Source organism: Chaetodon trifascialis, chromosome 3 (assembly GCF_039877785.1).
Source record: "Chaetodon trifascialis isolate fChaTrf1 chromosome 3, fChaTrf1.hap1, whole genome shotgun sequence".
Classification (NCBI taxonomy): domain Eukaryota; kingdom Metazoa; phylum Chordata; class Actinopteri; order Chaetodontiformes; family Chaetodontidae; genus Chaetodon; species Chaetodon trifascialis.
In genome coordinates, this window is record NC_092058.1 from 17,588,542 (window position 1) to 17,607,484 (window position 18,943).

General features: G+C 42.3%; 1 protein-coding gene across 3 annotated transcripts in view; it reads left to right on the top strand.

The window, feature by feature from the left end:
- Window positions 1–883: 883 nt before the first annotated feature.
- Window positions 884–18,943, top strand: part of LOC139328890 (RNA-binding motif, single-stranded-interacting protein 2-like) — a 152,480-nt gene continuing 134,420 nt past the window's right edge. For all 3 annotated transcript variants that reach the window (XR_011602046.1, XM_070958960.1, XM_070958962.1), the window contains exons 1-2: window positions 884–994; window positions 13,659–13,825. Coding sequence is in view for 2 of the 3 variants with exons in the window: in XM_070958960.1 (XP_070815061.1) it covers window positions 923–994; window positions 13,659–13,825 (239 nt within the window). In the remaining variant the exon portion in view is untranslated. The remainder of the gene's footprint in view (window positions 995–13,658; window positions 13,826–18,943) is intronic.

Here is an 18,943-nt window from a genome sequence, read left to right on the forward strand (position 1 = left end):
GACAGCGGCAAAACCAAAGCGGCCACACACACTCCACTAGAGTTTTTATAGACTTACTGAATACTATGCCCTTATCACAGATAAGGAGTCTAAATGCTGTCATCAGCATATTAAGCCCTACTGACCTGCACTAATTCAATAGTGTTAAAAAGGAGGCACAAAATATGACTTGGAGAAACGTGTCAGTCTGAAATTATCTGGCCTGATCCTTCTTTGAAACCCTTACATGTTAGGAATTAGTCTTACCATTTGATTTTATATTGGCTGTGATTTCAACATCGGCTTTTAAAAAAATACACATAAAAACATTTCCACTAATGCCTGTGTTAATGCAAAGTTGTTCTTACAGACAGAAGTGCAAAGATTTAAATTTCTCATAGGCTGTACCTTTAAAGAGCTTTAATGCTGCATTTTAGTGGTAGTTAATGGTACGTTTACATATCCCAACATTAGAAACTGAATATTAGTAGTAGTTTAGGGTGTTTGTTGCAATATTTGAATTCAAATAATTAGTGTTTCTCAAGATCAGGTTATATGACGATATTTAATGAAGTGTAGTGCGGTCAAGGAGTCAATAAAGGACCCCCAGACAACAAAACACGGTTGACCACAACTTGATTTTACAAGCTTTTTGTCCTACGAGTGAAAATTTTGCTCTTCCACATCGCCCCCCGGTAAGAGAAACAACAGTGGGCGTTGAATGAGGCTGAGCTAACTCCCCTTCTTCTCCGTGGACGCCCCCGGAGCCGCGTCAAGGACCCCTGAAGTAGCCCAGGGGCCAGCAGCGGGGGCCCCCGTCCTGCCGCAGCAGCAGCACCACTCGCAGTCAAGCAGCGGGACTCCAGGCTCTCACTTCCCCAGCTGCTGACGTCAGCTGGCAGCCTGGGCTGTGCTCGCCGCTCCGGACATAGCGCCGAGAAAAATGCTGCTCTCCGTACCGCCAAGGGCAGGAATCAACCCTTACAACGGCTACAACAGCAGAAACAGCAAAAAGGTAAACGCTTTCGGGGTTTTCTCTTATTTTCGGCTTGTTCTCCCTGCTGGGCAACACGCCCGTGTCTGTCGCGACTCCAAAAAAAAAAAAAAAAAAAAAAAAAAAAAAAAGGCTTGTGACAGTGAGCTGCAGTGTCCTTGAAAAGCGAAACGGACTGAATTTAAGTTGAGACTTGGCGGGTGGAGGGACAGTTTGAGAGCCTCCGGGCTCCGCCGTGCGTGGAGGTGGGAAATGTGCCACCGCTCGGTCCTGTCATGTTGGCCGCTGGCTGTTTTTATGTAGTAGTATCTGTGCGTGTGTACTCGTACAGTGTGTGGACGTCGACACGGCTCTGCTCACTCGTTTGAAAAAGTCAATGGTGGAAGAGCAACTTTTACGGGGGACCGTGCCGTGTCGGGATAGTCCAGGATGTGTGTGTGGAAGTGGGGGTAGGGAGCGAGGCAGAGCGGAGGGAACATGTTACAAAATGAAGCCTGCCGCTGCCTCTCCGCCAGCTCCGGGCGCTCATATCCAGGCTTAAATCGGCTCTTCATTGTCTCCGCTGCCGCCTAAGTTTGCAAAGTTTTTTCTTTTTTTTCCCCTCGTTTCCCATCTGAAAGCGGAATATGCCCCACCCCTCGAAAACCCCTCCACTCCATGATGACTCCATTCCCAGAATCCTGAATCGGGCGCTCGTGGTTCCATTGACATCGTCACCTTCGTGGCCTGAATGTGAGGGAAGGCTGCTCTGACACACATGTACCAAACACGGTCTGATCGCATTAGGAAAATGAGTTAAATACCCAAATTGTTTAAAAGTGCTAAATTATTCCGGTTACTGAGGACAGAGCTGCGTTTTCAGCATTTGCTGAACTTTTCTGCCCCCTTTTCCAGAGGTTATGATGCGCCCCTCTCTGTGGACCATAAAGGCTGAGGAGTGATGGCTCTTTGATTAAACATGGCGATATTCCGCCGTGATTTCACCTCCACTGTGCTGCTGTGTGCTCCTGAACTCCTACATGACATATTGTCTTTCTGTGATCTTGGCCACCGTCTGGCTGCTCATCCTTCCCAGATCTGATGTCAACACTGGTGTCTGTCTGAGGGAGACAGCACTGAATTGTTTGTCCTACACACACACACACACACACACACACACACACACACACACACACACACACACACACACACACACACACACACACACACACACCTGCAGTTTCTTGCAGTGAACTGGCATTGCATCTTTGACTGATTATATATTTCTATCCAGTTCTTGAGCTGTTAGGAGGTTGGACCTGATTGCGTTGCTTTGAGGAGACAGTCTGACAAATAATTCCTCCCCTGAACTATCAAAGCAAAGCATTTTTAGCTCAGTGGGGACGGCTAAAAAATGTTGAATGTCACTTTTTAAAAGGAAGTGCGCTGTATGAGCAATCGGGAGAGTCTTCTTGTGAGTGTCAGTGCTCGCAGTTTCATTCTTTTCATTTGGTCCCTGTCATTTCTGACTGCATGTGTAATACACATAGAATGAAATATGGATAAACTGGCCATTTTGAAGGTAACCGTTCAGCGTAGATGCAGTTAGGAATAATTTTGCTTTGACTAAATTCCACTTTTTAAGTGTTACGTATTCTATAAATGGCGACGTCGCAACCAATCTCAACTATGTTCTGCAGTAAAAGCATCAGAGCGGCAAAGATGAGTTCATGGATCAAGTAGTCGATTGAAAAGATAATATTCTCTATGTTAGTAATTGTTTAGTTGTTTCGTGTACGTTTTTAAGCAAAAATGCTGGTTCCACCTGAGGGTTTGTTTTTCTCAAATCGTTAATATTTAATATATTTCATAGACTAAAACTGTTAACTTGATGTTCGAGAAAATAATCAGCAGATTAATCGATAGGTAAAGTTGTTGTTAGCTGCAGCCCTAATGAGCCTTTGGTGACTACTTGTTTGATATCTGAAAGGTTGGGCGAATTAAAGGAAAAAGTTGACAATTTGGGAAATACGCTCACTTGCTTTCTTGCTGAGAAGATTAAAGAAACTGTATCTGTATGCTAAATATGAAGCTACAGCCAACAGCTGGCTACCTTTAGCTTCATACTGGAATAGGGGAAAAAGTCTGCCTGCCTGTGGTCAAAGTTAATAGTATTTTCCCCAAAGCAGAAACTAGGGCTGTGATTTGTATTCTAAGGATCAGTCTGTCATCAGAGGAACATTGTAAGGACAGCGTGGCCCTCAACTTTTAGGCGGTGATTGCCTGTAATAGGGTTATTACACAAGGTCATTAGTACCTGAATGAGTGCAATCTCTTCTTAAAGTTTTCCAGAAACCGTCAGCTAAACCGACTGATTGAAGAACAGAAATGATCAACTGAATTATACAATAAAGACAATAAACTTTTATTTATCCCACACAGGGACAGCAACAGAACTTTCAACGTAACTTACACAACGTAGAGGCTGGAAACACTGAACAGCCTTTGACTTGAGTTGACTTATGAACGTCTGCTACGTACAAATGAGCCATGATACACATGAAACAGGTATTAAATGAAGAATGTAAAAGCAGGTGAAGTGTTCCCCTCCAGTTGCTTTAGTGGCCCCCAGCCCCCTGTTTTGTGGAGCCAAAGTTCACAGAGAGGTCAAGTTCCTGTTTTGTGATTCCTAACATTTCCTCCTCCCGCCTCCACCTCCTCCTCATTCTTTTTTATCTCTCGCCCGCATTCTGCCGTACCATAGCAGCACGAGTACACAAAATAAAAACGTGATCGAAAAAAATAAACATGCAGACGGGTGTGAAAAGCGCTCTTTGTGTGCGTGCAAGGTGATTGTTGAGCCCGACGATGAAAAGGTGTTTGGTTTCTGTTGTGCTTAAAGCCAGCTGCTCCTCCCCTGACTCAGCACCTCATTTCCTCCCTCAAATAAATAGAATTAATGTTCTCAAATCAAATTTGGCCGGTTTCCGTGTAAAGCTTCCTGGATGGAAAAATAACAGGAGGCGGCTTGTCGCCTCTCAAGGTATCATGCGTCTCGCTCTGGGCCTCGTCGAATGGCTTGTTTTTGTACTTGTCAGTCAGATTTTTGTTCTCATCTTGGCGGGAGTCCTTTTCAACAAATGTCAACCTACTGCTGTGATTTACAGATCTGGGTGCCTCAACACATACTCTGTTGGATCAAAATACAACGAGATACGAAAAGAAATGAAAGAAACAGGTGAACTGCAGTTCGAATTGTCACACGGATGTAAAAGGCTTGACCAAAAAGGCCGTTCAGACATGGCAGAAATCAGTGATTTCACCCTTTCACTTCCGACGCTGTGAGCTTTCAGACGTCACCGGCGTTACCTAATTCTCGCCTCATGTGAACCGGTGCTTTTTAGTGTTTTTTTGCTTTTTTCATTGATGGCTTTGACTGCTGTTCACATGCAGCCTCAGTGGAATGTGTGGAATTTCAAACAATGCTTCCAAACAAAAGAAGTTTGTTAAAAAGCTCACACGCCGACAAACAGGCAGACGTTCAGTTAAGATGTATTTTTACTTTGAATCCTTTGGTTCGCCGATGGCCAAGTGCTGACTCACATAAGCACTTGATCAGAATAAACAGACACAGTTTGTTTGGTAACACCAAACTGTATGGCTGTTGCTTCAGAGGCACCGTCTCAAATCACCTCTGATGCGTCTATTTTCACCCTTATTTTATCTAATCATTATTATTATTATCTCGTGGGTTTTATTCTCCATCTTATTTGACATTCATTTTCTACCCCTGCATGTGACTCCTTTGTCATGAAGCACTTTGAGCTGCATCCTTGTATGAGAGGCGCTCTACAAATAAAGTTTATTATTAACACAGGTTCCTCATGTGGCTTATGAGCTGCCCAAAAAGCATCCACAATAATTTTATAAAGACATTGCAATAATATTTTGATACAGTATATATACAGTAAGTAATGGCGCAGGGATTAACCCACATAATGGCTGCATATAATAATGGATTCATATAATGATTGTAACTGTTTGACCTCTGCAGCTTTGGTGAATAAAATCATGCACTTAAAAATTTACAGGTAAATTGTCCAGTAACAAGGTTTTATTTGGAGCAAGCAGTGATTAATCGCTCTGCTCTCGACACTGGAGGTGAAAGCAGTTTAAAGAAACAGCTTGCTGTGAGACTGCCTTTTATTCGTAAATCCTTTTCATTTGGTGGAGCTGACTTTTAGTTTTGTGTAGCTCGAAGAAGAAGCATATTTCTTTGTGATGTATAGAAATGTGTAAAGGTTTTCATCCTTTCAAATGGTTATTAATTAACGCTGTCTTGTTCCCAAAGATGGATCAGTGCTCATCACGATGAATAATTGTGAGCTCGTGTTGAGCAAAGCCATTGTGAAGATAATTTTAGCCAAAGTGGCGCTGACCTGGACGTGAACGCCTGGAAAATCTGACAGGATCAAACTAATAATGCAATGACAGATTTGTGTTACCACAAAGAATTTGGAGATCAAGTGCAAGAGTGGAAAATGTGCAAAGGGCAGATGTGCGATGTTACAGATGTGATGTTGGTGACATACAGAATGGCAATTGATAGCAATTATTAATAACACTGTTGCAAATCAGTTTGTGGGGTTATGGGTGGTTAGAGGTCGCACAAATGTGATGTCAGTGGTGTGCACTGTCATGATGTTACACTTAAAAAACCAATGGTTGTTGCAGCGGACGTTTGAAAAGTCCCTTTGTGCCAGTTCTTAGTCACTGTAGGATCTTTATTAGTGGTGTAATAGCTGCTTTATATCAGCATTCAAAAATGATAAGCATTCAGTTTCACTTGGTAAACACAGCATCGTGTTAAGGAAGTTAAATCAACTCGAGTAGTGAGTGGTGACAAAACCTCTGCAGCAATATTTATCCCCCATTTCCCTTTTTTTGTGTGACCACGTTGTTTACATACAGTTAACATACAAACACGTTTTCCTACATGTGTCAGAATTTGAATCAGCCCCTGTCTAATCTCAAAAGTCACCAGTCATGTCACGTCAGATGTCAAGTGTTCTTGAATTGCACCAACAAGGAGATTTTTCAAAACAGTTCCCGATTGTATCGTTTTACTCAGCAGCAATAGTGTAACTTTGACCAAAAAACCCTCAGTGTTCAGTGTGATTGATTACTGTACCAACAGTCTGTCAACCTTGATTCAAGCCTGTGCAAGTATATTTTCCTATCATACTGACATGAACTGTAACCAGCCGATGTCTGGGAGGTAGAAAATCAATCTAAAAGCACATGCTGTATGGGCAGAAACATGAAGCATTGTCTTTTAAACTGAAATTTGAATGCATGACTCTGAACTGAAAAGCTAAGCATCTCTTTAAAACATTTAACATTTGACCTCACCCATTCATTGCACCTTATTAACATTCCAGCTTAAACACGCATTTACTAAACATTAGAAATGCACGTTCGTTTCTACTGATGAGTGTTTTGCATTCAAAATTTAAGCTTGTTCAAACCACCATTACCCCAACAATTATGGTGTGATTAAAACCTGGAATGGCATCTCCACCAAAGAGGACAAAAGTTGCTAATGATAGGAGAAAAAAGTTGATTTTGAGTGAGATTTACACATATCAGCGCAAAAGTATTTAGATCAGTGATGCTCTGAAAGAGAAAACTTACTTTGGTAAGACAGACCCTCTCTTGGGGGGTTGGGGTTGACTGTTGTTAGTCATCGCTGATTGACGAAGCCAGGTTTCATATGAATCTTTAAAGCTTTCTCAATCAATATTTATAAACTTCAAATAAAATGCCTATGGATGTGATATTTTCCTCGGAGTGACAAGTCTGCAGTTTTTCAGCCTTTTAGCTCGTTTGCTTTTCTTGGCTCTACAGCCCACTCGTTCATAGTGTGGTTGAGTCTCACGGCTCTCATTAATCATATTTCTAAAACAGTCAGTCAGTGCAGCTTTAAGCCACAGTAGAATAAAATGAAAGTGACCTTCAACTGTACTAGTAAGATCTTAATTACTAATCCGACCATTTTAATCTGAAATCGAAAGCCCAGAATGAATCAAGACAATTCATGTATATTGAAAAGAAAGTCAGATTTTGCTTGTGAATTAACAGCAACAGAAGGATGAAATTAATGGACACCCACCAGTAGAGTTAGAACAATAACTGCATATTGGTGTACATGTAACAAGACAGTGAAGAAATATACTCTTAAATGCTTCGTCTTAGCAACTCCATGACAGGAAATGCTCTACACACATAAGTAATTGCTGTTTACTGGGTTGCTTTTGCACTTGTGTGTTCTGCTGCAGTGAGTCTATCCTCGCTGAAGTCACCTTTGTCCCTCTGGCCCTCTGCCAGATATATGTTTATCTATTTCTTTGTTTAATGTGTCCGACGTTTTTGATCGGTCCCCAGCTTCAGTGCCAACGGCATGAACCAGCCAAGGTGAACAGGTAGAGTGGGAGACCGAGTCCTTGGAGAAAGCACAGCTGTCAGAAATCCGACGCCAAGTACCGCAGTGATGCCAGACGCTCGGTGTGCCTCACATTTTGTTAGATCTGTGGCTGAGCTGAGGGCCAGTGTTGTAGGTATCTGTTTCCAAGCTCACCCAGCTCTGGCCACCAGACCTGGCTTGAAAGCCACGCATGCATTTGCATTTGTGTCAAGTTGTGATCGGCAAACTTAAGAGGCAGACAGTTTGAAGATTAATAGGGGCTTACAGAAAGACAGAAGGAAGGGGAGGGTTAGAGACAGAAAGGAAGGAGGATTCAGGTACGAGTCTGGACGTGAGCTCTGTGTCCCTGTCACCTGGTTGGAATGCAGAGCTCTTCATTCATGTGATAAGATCAGGAACAGACACAGACACATAGGATTTCCTGCCTGCCACCATACTGCAGCTTACTGATTTACTAGACACACAATCCTCACCCTCGTCGAACGTAAAAAGACTCATCTACATTTTCCATAGATAGTTTCCAATGTCCTTATGCCCATGCCTTTCATTTTCTCTGTGTGAACATGTTGAGACAGAGACTTTGTTTAGGTGTAGTTTGACAAATTAGTAGTTAAATACATTTGCAGCCATATTATTTGTATCCACACGGATACAGGAAACAACAGGAAATGTTTTTTTACTATTGAATATCCCAAATTTTTGTTGATGCTTCAGAAGTGAAGTGAGTAAATATTGAATGATCTCTCTCATGACTAATTTTTCTTGCTGGTCCAAAAGTGGATGCAAAGAAGCGGCACAGCAGCATGATTCTGTACAAACTGGAAGTTGTATCCCCAGTCAGCCAGGCTGTAAATCTATGCGTTCGCTTGTAGAAGTCGGTCAGCTGGTCAGACAGTCGTGCCTCTTTCCTGCCTGAGCTGAAGACATGGGAAGGCGGGCGGAACCCCCAACAGCCAGGAAATCCATGGAATTCTGTGGGTCAAACCAGGGTCGACTGGAGAAGCCCCACAGGGCAAGACAGAGATAAAAACAGAGGTGGAGGGACACTAAAAAGAGGGTGGGACATCTAAACAGAAGGACTGCAAAGAGATACAGCAGCGAGTGTTTAGGGGTCATATGCATGAATAACTGACAGTATGTACAAATGTACATAAAAATGTACATTTTTGATGTATTGAGAGATTTAAGTCAGTCAGTCCTATTTGAGAAAGACACTTCCTGGCAGCTTCAGAGCATCAGTGTAAGTTTACATCAAGATTGAGGAAATAGTTTTATTTATAGGATGTTTTTGATTTTTATCTTTAGCTTGGTCCTAAAAATATCCAGTGATATTTCTGAGCCTTTTGTTATGAAGTTAGAGCAGTTTGGTCACATTGAAGGTGTTTGTAGCTGAGCTGAATGAGTCATCAGACTTGTTTTATTACATTTTAATTTTAAGCATACAAAGTAACATTCTCACTATGTGTGTTGTCCTGACGGCTCATCAAAAAGCCACACGCGGCCTCCTGAGGTTCACGTTTGAGATGCTTCTAAGGTCACGTCAGTGGTAGGAAATACCTGACTTTAATGACTGTCTCTTAAGATTAGAAAGTCCTCAATTGACTGAATATGCAATTAACGGAACTTCTTATAATCTGATTTTTTATTTTTAAAAGTTTTCTGGAGGATTAATCAGCCATTTTGCTTGTGTTTTATGCCATTTTAAAATTAATATCTTTGGGTTTTTGACTGTTGGTTTGCAACACTTAGGGCGCATGATCATTTCCCACAAGTGGAAGCTTAGTTGGTTGTGGTCCTACTGCAATACTACTGATCAACCAATCAAAAAATGAAGAAACAAATAAAAAGTATAGGTCTTCATCAGCAAACATGCAAGTGCATACAGACTCTGAAATAGCCTGAAAAGTCATCACCAATCAGCAGGGCAGCTCAGACTATTTCAAACCTTTGCACTTCAAATTCGATTCAATCTATGATGTTTAGGATTAGATTTTTAAGAGGTTTTCAAACATGTCATGTTCGGACCCACCGCTTTGTCAGGAATGTTACAATTGAGTGAATTTAAAGCTTAAAACTTTGAGGTGCTTTTGTACTCAGGCAGTGTAATGAAGGCGCTTGCTGTATACCTTTATGTGATGCTTAGTGTTCACTAAGTATCTGAGCATTTCTTTTGAACCAATTTGTTCTTCACTAAGATGGCAATTTCTAAGAGGTAGCAAGAGACTCAGAGCCTTTTCCGTAAGAAAGGTGACAAATATTACTCAAGATCTTACGCAGCTCTTCGAGAGTTTCACAATCACGCATGCTATAGTGTGAGTGTGACAGTGTGTGTGTGTGTGTGTGTGTGTGTGTGTGTGTGTGTGTGTGTGTGTGTGTGTGTGCGCGCGTGTGCATGCACGAATGCATTTGTGCGGTTGCAGACTGGTGATTTAAGGGGTTATGTTGCAATGATTTTGCTCCTGGTACAGTCTGGATCTTGATTGGGACTTGGCACTCTGGTCGAGAGTGTGTGTGAATGAGATTATAGGTCTCTGCTGTCCCGTTCTTTCATTCACAAATTAGCTGCCTCCAAAAACGTAGTCATCATGAACTACACTGTGACAAGTTACATAAACTCCTACAGGCAGGCTCGCGCTGTGTTTGTGTGTTTTCTACTGGCCCTGAAAATATTCTGGTCAGAAAGAAAAAAACAATCGACCGTGCTTTATATGATTAAAATTTACGGGGAATGGACAGTGGACATAACAAAAGAAATGTATACAAGATAAATCAGCTCAATTCAGTAGCTCTGCAGCAAATACTTTCATGGAGAAGCTTATTATAGATTATTATATGTTGACTGATTTTTACATTGTAGTTTGTTGTGTTGCTTTAAATGAACCCTTTGTATTTTCGGACATTTTGGCCCATTCTTACTCACAGACAGTCTTAAAGTTTTGAAGATTCTTGGGCCTTTTTGTTGAATCTTGATCTTCAGTTCCTTTCACAAATGTTGTATTGGGTCTCAGTGTGGTGATTGACTGGGCCATTCCAACATCTTTATTTTCTTCCTCTGGAACCAGTGACTGTGGCCATTGCAGCATGTTATGGATCATTGTCTTGCTGGACGGTCCACCTGTGTCTCATTCTCATTGTCCTGATAGATGGCAACAGATTCTTCTCAAGAATTTCGCGATATGAAGCTCCACTCGTCTTTCCTTCAATAATCTGGATTCTGATGGAGTCTTCTGGGGTGACCGTGGTGGTGGAGCGCATCGCCTACTGTTTTCTCTGTGATGGCCATGCATGCTGCTTCCAGGTCTTTCTGGAGTTCTTTTCAAGTGGTCCCTGGCTCTTAGTGTTAATAATAACATTTAGGAGATTTGAAATCTGTCTGTAACCAGTGCCGTTGCTATGCTGCTTCAAAATGTTTTTGCAAAGGTCTCGGGAAAGCTCCTTGCTTCTGCCCAGCTTGAGATGTTTCTTGCTTGGCGGCTTGTAAACAAATGATTTGTTTACTTGCATTCAGAGGTGGGTAACCTCATAATGCTCATAACTTTTTCATGGATTGGAACCTTCACGATTTCTTTATCTGTATAGTCAGGTCTGGATTTCATGTGAACAGCTGTGTAGGAAACAAGTTGAATATTTATTCCCGTATATACACTAGAGAGCGACTCAGTACGCGTTTTTCTGTCCGAACACGATCCCAGTCCAAGAAAGTATTAACCGAACCCAACAGGGATTCTGTTTTGTATGTCTGAACCCGACCCGAGCCCGACACAGTTTATGTAAAGCGAAGCACTGAGTTTGTGTTACCCTATCACACAATTGTTGCTAGTCAGCCTGCATCCTGCACCTTCTGTCTACACGTTGCTGCAAGGCTGAATTCCCAGTCTTCTTGCTGTCATATCTCTTCAGAGCCCCACATGTTTGACATTTTACATAACCAACTGCTTCATTGTATCTGCATAGTTTCTGGTAATTTCAAACTTCCCTGATGACAGATTTTGTTTTAGATCCTCTATCCTTTGCAAGTCTACATGAAGAGACGATTTACAGCCTGAAATAACGCGTTCATGCATTGTTACGTACAGAACAAACCCCAGCACTTAACAGGATGTCACCCAATATGGACAGGTCCTTCATTTTTATTTATTTTTATTTGTTTTCACTGGAAGAACCTGAAAGCACCACATCAAGTAGGCTAGCCCGGATGACGTAAGTAAAACCAACCTGATATCGAACATCATATCTAAATTCTTGTCCAAACTTGGCCTGACTCGTGAGGTCCCACTGGGTTCAGGTTGGTGCCCACACTCAAATGCACACACACACACACACACACACACACACACACACACACACACAGCTTTGAATACTGACATTTCACTAAGGTATCACCGTGAACGCAGCTGGAAATACCTGAAATTAGATGTCCAGGAGGTCTGTGTGTACATCCCGCTACTTATGCCATTTTACTGGTGGACTTAGTAAATATCCCCAGAATGAAAGAGATGAAAGGAAAGAACACACACGCCTGTTTTCTTTATTTTACTTTGAACAAGACTCATCTCCATCTTGCCTAACATGAAAAAACACATGCAAACTTTTCAGGCTTCTTCAGCGGTAGAGGAAGGGAGGATTATCTTTAGAGAAATGAGGCTGTTGTTGAAGCGGCTGCCATGCTGCTGGCAAAACAGAGGTCAGAGGGGCTGTCTTAGAGGGGCTCCAGGCCTTATGGATGCTGTCTAATTAGCGGGATTGGTTGCTGTTGCTGGTGGTCCTGGTGTGACCGTGGCTTCCTGCTGGGCTTTTCCTAAACACTGCCAGTCTGATCAGTGACCCTCTCCTCTCTCATGAAATTAACCCATTGTCCTCTTGTTGCCTCCATCCAACCGACCTCTCAAATGAGACTCTCCAGCCTCACATAAAAGAGCTCAGTCAGAAAGCATATTTACTGTTATTCGTACGCAACACCGAATTAAAACAGACAAAACATTTGCAACTTCTGACAAGCCTGCTGTGCAGTCAAGTGTTGCTATTTATTGCCTGAGTCTTATTTGGAAAACAGCCAGTTGATCTATTCCTGGAGCGAGAAGGCTTTTTTTTCTGCGTTCTTGACAGGCAAAGTGATAACGAAACCACATCTATCCCAATAAAAATATTCATCTGCATCGTTACACAATCTTTTGTTTGATTTCTCCAGGGAGGGCCACAGTCCCACAGTGAGATGAGATGACGCACTGATTGTTGCACAATAGTCTTTCATGTTCTCGGTGGTGAGTCATCGACTAGTTGTCTGCCATAGTTTACGACTAGTATTCACCGGCACGTCGTCGTCATGTACTGATGAAACACAGCAACAACCCAACGTAAGACACGAGAAGAAAGTTCAGCTGTGTTTGAGGGAGACATCAGATCATTGCAGATGGTCACAACATGAGTATGTTACCATGTATTATGGTGTCCAAATAAGCTCCTGCCGTGCTGTTGTGACTCGTTTCTTTGAATTCTCCTTGCTTCTGCTTTGTTTTGATAAATAGACTTATGTGTAATGTGGACTGAGCCTAACCCTGTTTTTGCCTCATGCTACTCAGGATCTTGTTAAATGTTAACCTTAAGACAGCATTAGAGATGGAAATGTCTGAAGGAAGTGTCGAACCAGAGGCTCCGGCAAGTTTAGGATGGATAGAAATGCAAAGTCAAACAAATGGCGTTTAGAAAAACCTGCTTTTATAAGCACAAAATGAGACGGAGAGTTGCAGCATGTAAATGGTTCACAAACAGTCTATTATTTAATTTTTCTTCATCAGACTGACTAAATGTTAGTTTTATATCTTCAGAGCTTTGGTTTTGAAATGCACCACAAGATTTCTTTGTGGTTCCAAAAGTAAAAAAGAAGTTACCCAACATGGAGAAAGCATAAGAGGCCCCTTTTCCCTATATGGAGTAGGCAGCCAAGAGGCCCTACATTCCCCTCAGAACGCGGTATTGGTGAGTGTTGACATGAGGCCTGTATGATATCATTTTTCGCAGCTCCCACATAATCATCTGTCTCTTGCAGGATTACTTTCTATCTCTCAACATCTCCTTTGAGTTTTTTCACACTTTGAATGATAACTGACCTCACTGTGCTTGTCCACTGTTTGCTGGTGTTTGAAAATATTAAGCATTTTGGCGAAGGCTTCTGTTGTGCGTTCACACAGTAAACTAAATCTGGTTCTTCCTTTCTTATTGCAGCAGGCCTATGTGTCCTCCGGCCATCAGATGGCGCCCCCCAGTCCCAACACCAACAGCAGTAGTAACAGCAGCGGCGGGGGAGGGGAACAGCTGAGTAAAACTAACCTGTACATCCGCGGGCTCCATCCGGGGACCACGGACCAAGACCTGGTCAAACTCTGCCAACCGTGAGTGATTTTCAAAGTTGTATTGTGTTGTTGTTTTATTATGCCGACTTAACTTTAAGAATTCCTCATCACGGGGCTCGTTTATGAAGGACGGTTATTTGCTTATTTGCTTTCTTGCTGAGAGATTTTTGCATAATAGACAGAGCCAGACTAACTGTGCCTCCCCTGCTTCCGGTCTTTTTGCTAAGCTAAGCTAGTCACCATGAGAGTGGTAGCAAATAAACATATATTCCAAAATATCAAACTACTCCTTTAATGAGTTAAATATTAGCTCCCGAATAATCGATCACAAACTCCAAATGATCACATCTTTTTGTTATGTTTGAGGGTTAGATAAGTAATGTAAAGATGTAGCAGGTTTAGTAGTTGTTTTTAGCACTGAACACAAACTCTAAACATGGAAAGGTTTGGTTGGTAAAGGATGAATGGATCAAAAAGACAGCAGCACTGGCCTCACTGTTAGTTAGTACTGAATCAGGCTATAGTCTGACTACAGCTGGTAGTACATTCCAGTCCACCTTAACTGGAACGAGTTTTCTTCAGATAGTTATCGTTGACGGTACATTGGAGAAAGAGTTCTCATGAGCAGATAACATCTGTGCTGTCTGGAGCTACGCTCTTCATCTGTCGGACACATGAAATTAAATTGTGAATCGTCTGAGGCAGCGACAGGCATTCTGTTTTTTCGGTTGTCTGTCCGTCCCGTTCTCGTGAGCGCAGTATCAGAGGAAGATCTTAAGGGAGTTTCTTTGAATTTGGCACAAACGTTCATTTGGACTCAAGGAAGAATTTATGAGATTTTGGTGGTCAAAGGTCACTGTGAACACACAAAACAGGTTTTTGGCCATAACTTTGTCTGCTGATTATGACAAAATTTCACACAAATGTCTAATAGGAAAAAATGATGAAGTGATGCGGAAGAAAAAGGACAACAGAGCTTAACAAAGTCAAGTTAAATCAGTTGTGTTTATGCTATCCCTGTATCACAAATTTGGCACAAGGTGCTTCACAATCTGTACAACAAAGGACATCTTCTGTTGATACACCAAGCAGCAACCTCCGGGTCTGAAAAATGAAGTCAATGTGCCAAAAACTGCAGTTCCTCAAATGACCACTGGACAGACAGTGACTCCTCAGAAACCTGTGGGTGATATCAGGGAAATGTGTTTTATACAGTCTGTGCCTCAGACCCTCAACTTGGATGAGGAGAAACTCCCATTAATGGGCAAAAATGGAAGAAACCTCAGGGAGAACAGTCTGCTCTGTCCCTTCCTGAAGAGGGTTTTGGTGTTGTGAGTGCACTCCAGTTTTTTTTATTGATTTGGACTCCAAAGGACTTGTATGAGTCCACTCTTCTCACGTCCTCTCCCTGGGTGACAACAAGGACAGGCGGTCCTCTGGTAGTCCACCACAGGCTCATTGGTTCTGCTTATATTGATCTTCAGATGATTGTCCCTGCATCATGTGATGAAGCTCTCTATCAGTCCTCTGTGCTCCTCTGTGAAAACACTCTCTAAGTGAAGATAGCGTGTTTATTAAATTATTCTCTGCAATCAGACATGTCAGTACAGTGATAACTTCCTTTTCCTAAAAAAATACACTTAATACCTTTTATTAAATTCCTTCATCGCTTTCACTACATATATCATATTAATCTGGACACACATGGACATAAACTGCAACTTGGCTAGTTGGCGGAGGCAAACAACTGTGAGGTGGTAATTCTAGTTTAAGGCCATAATTTCATGTTCAGAAAAAAACAGCTGTTTAGGCAGGAGGGAAGGAAAAATGGTTTGTGACTAAGGATGGTGTAGTACCTCAACTGAGGTCAGTTTGACTAAATCTTGACAATCACAGGGACACGAGACGTCGTCAGAAACACGGCAGAGCCTTAGAGGGAAATGGACGAAAGAAGGAACACATGCAGAAAGGACGGGATGGGGGTAAAGAAGGAGAGAAGGGGCCTGAGAAGGGTTCAGCATGTTGCCTCCTCATGTCCTGATTTAACCTTCCACTTCTTGTGAGGCTGAATTGGCTCAACAGCCTCAAACTGAGACTTACACATCCCCAGACAAACAGCCAAGCCTCTATAATATGTCAACCTCACACACACACACACACACACACACACACACACACACACACACACACACACACACACACAGATAGATAGATAGATAGATAGATAGATAGATAGATAGATAGATAGATAGATAGATAGATAGATAGATAGATAGATAGATAGATAGATAGATAGATAAAATCCAGTTAAAAAAAAAAAAAGCGCCCAGATTGTTTTTGGCTGCTGAGATCAGGGCTGCGCTTTATGTTACAGAAGTGATTTGTGAACTTCAGCCGTGCATCCATCATTCACTTTAACAACACGCCTCCCTGTACAAGCACCAGCCATAACTAATAAAACCTGATTTGATGATATTAATGCCACAGCCCCTCCCTCAATAATATTTGCGTTTCATTCTCCGTTTTAACCATTCTGACCCCGCATAAGGAAGCCTCCCTAATCCACAGAGCAAATTTACACAGCTGCTGTCTGATAATCATGTTAATATTGGAGTGCGAGTGCACTGCACACACGCATGGAACAATCCAAGTCTGAAATCTGCGCTTGGTACGTGAAACACAGGGTCTTGAGTCAAAGCAGGGGGTGGTAGAGAAGTGGAGAGAGGATGGAGGCTGTAGGGCTGGGTGGGAGGGCTACACTTGAAGGGGAAACATAAAGTGAAGTAAAAGAGTAGCGTGGCCTGCTGGGAAAGAATGTCAGACAGCCGTATATGGGTCAGGGCTGTCTTTTAAGTCCCTGTGGCCTCCACAGTATGGTGGGCTGCTGTTCCGCCGCAGAGGGGCCGAGGTAAGCAGAGGGTCACACAGTCAATGCCTGCAGACCTTTGAACTCTTCTGGCATCTCCGTTAGGTAAAAACATGAAACACAGCTTTTGTTTTTCTTTGTCTTGCTTCTACTGAAAACTCAAACAGTTCTGTAGGACTCTTTCGGGTCTGAAGGTATGAACTTGAAAACAGAGCTTTGAAAACCAAAGAGTAAAGGCTCTTCACAAGACACATTCATATAAAGCAGAAGATAATCACCATAAACAGATATCTGCATATTGATGCAGAATCTGTAGGTAAGGGACCGGATTTTGGTGTTGGAAGCGCTTGCAGTCCTTCTTGCAGCCCAAGTAGTATTGACCATTCACGTTTGATTGGCTTTGGTTGCATGCAGGTCCGCAGTCCATGTGGAGAACAACAGACTTGGAACATATTGGCTGAAATGAGATCTCTGAATCCAGCCGCTATCATCTGACAACAGTTTAGCTTTTTGTTAGCTTGTTTTTAATTTATCTGCATTCATATGCAAACAATAGAGATAAGAATGTTGGGTTGTTGAGTTTGATTGTCAAGTTGCTAATTGGACTGTAAACGGTGACAGAAAAGGAAGTCTTGGCCTTGCTATTGATTATCCAGATATCTGCTGGAAGCCACTAAACATTGGCCCCTGGAGGCTAAATGGCCGTCAGACGATACCCAACAGGTAGAACAATACTCCTGCTAAGTATTTCAGGCTTTTGAGACCAAGTTAGCAAACTTAGACACATCATGTATTAGATTAAATTATGATTTCAAGTTTTGATTTTCTCTATGCCAGAATATTTCGGGACATTTGAAGTGCACATACTTAGACTATTAGACTCACTTTCGCTTCTTCCAAATCCCACATCTTGCACGGTCTGTTTTTCCTGAGTGTTTTTGAATCTGCCGACCTCAGTGACCAGAGGAACAATGCCAGTATCTCAGCCGTGCACTTAAAGATCTTTGGTTTCTAGATAAGTGAGATGTAATGCATTAATGCGGGCCAATTTTGATTTTGAAACCATTTGTGTTGATATTTTGAATAATGGATTGTTAAGAAACAACACCAAATAACAATCACAGACATTATGCATAACTGTTCAGGTTTGCACTCGCAGCAGATGTGTGAGGATGCAGAATTCTCCATCACACTGAGCTTGTAGAAACCAAACATTTGTCTGTGCTCCGTGTATGTTTTCTTATCAGACTAAATGTAGTTAAAGAGTTCTGTGTGTTCAGAACAAGGTCTTCCAAAAGAGTGTCTGAGACTTAACATCAGTGAAAAGACATCGTTCCTGAAACTGCAAGCAAGTGAAACCAGCGTCGTTGTGCAAGTCAGTTTCACTTGATTCATGCCTAATATTATTTCTTTTGATATGGTTTTTGAGCCATACACGTGAATACCACATGGATTTGTTGTAACTCCAGTCCCTTGAACACTGACACGTTTTTAAACAGCACATTTTGTTTGCCTGATTGATTTTGGAAAGTTGCGCAGAGGTGTGGATAAAGGTGGTGTTAAACTTCAGGAGGACTTGAATGGGTTAAATTATATCAAGCTTCTGTGCTCTATTCATGCGTAATGACCACTTTGCAGCTGGAGATGACAGTGGGAAACTAAACATAGCCGATGCAAAGGTCATCTGGCTGTTTGCCAATGGATGATGAATCATTAATGTCTGCAGTGAGGAAGTTTCCCTTATAATGTCTCTATTCTTCACGTCTTAATGCACAATAATCAAGACCAGTGACTTCTGCGTGTATATTTCAACTGTGTAAAATGAGTTGAACTGTGAGATTAGAAAGTAATAAGATTAATGCGCTCATCCAGTTGTGGTAGCTGAAGTGGGCATATAAAGCCCACATAGCCTGAATGTGTATATGCATTTTTAAAGATGTGGAGGAGAAAAGGCCACCACATTTTAGCATGAACGCGTCAGACTCTGTGCCATCGGTCCCAGCCGTGACCGTCTAGCTGCATCTGAGTCATTTGGCCTAATGTCCACTGAAACCAGGTGGGAGCGTAGGACCCAGCGGCGTGCTGCGATGCGAGGGTGGAAAAACAGAGAGAGGGAGAGGGACGTGGTGGGAAGGAAGGCGAGCCGGAGGGGTGAAGCATCAGGTTACAGTGTACATTCCGCCCAGACGCCATGTCGCCCAAACAGAGGAACACCAGCCTCCCTCTCTGGCTAAATTCACCAGACAAGGGCAGGTCTATTATACTGTAGTGCTGATGCACCGTCTTCTAAC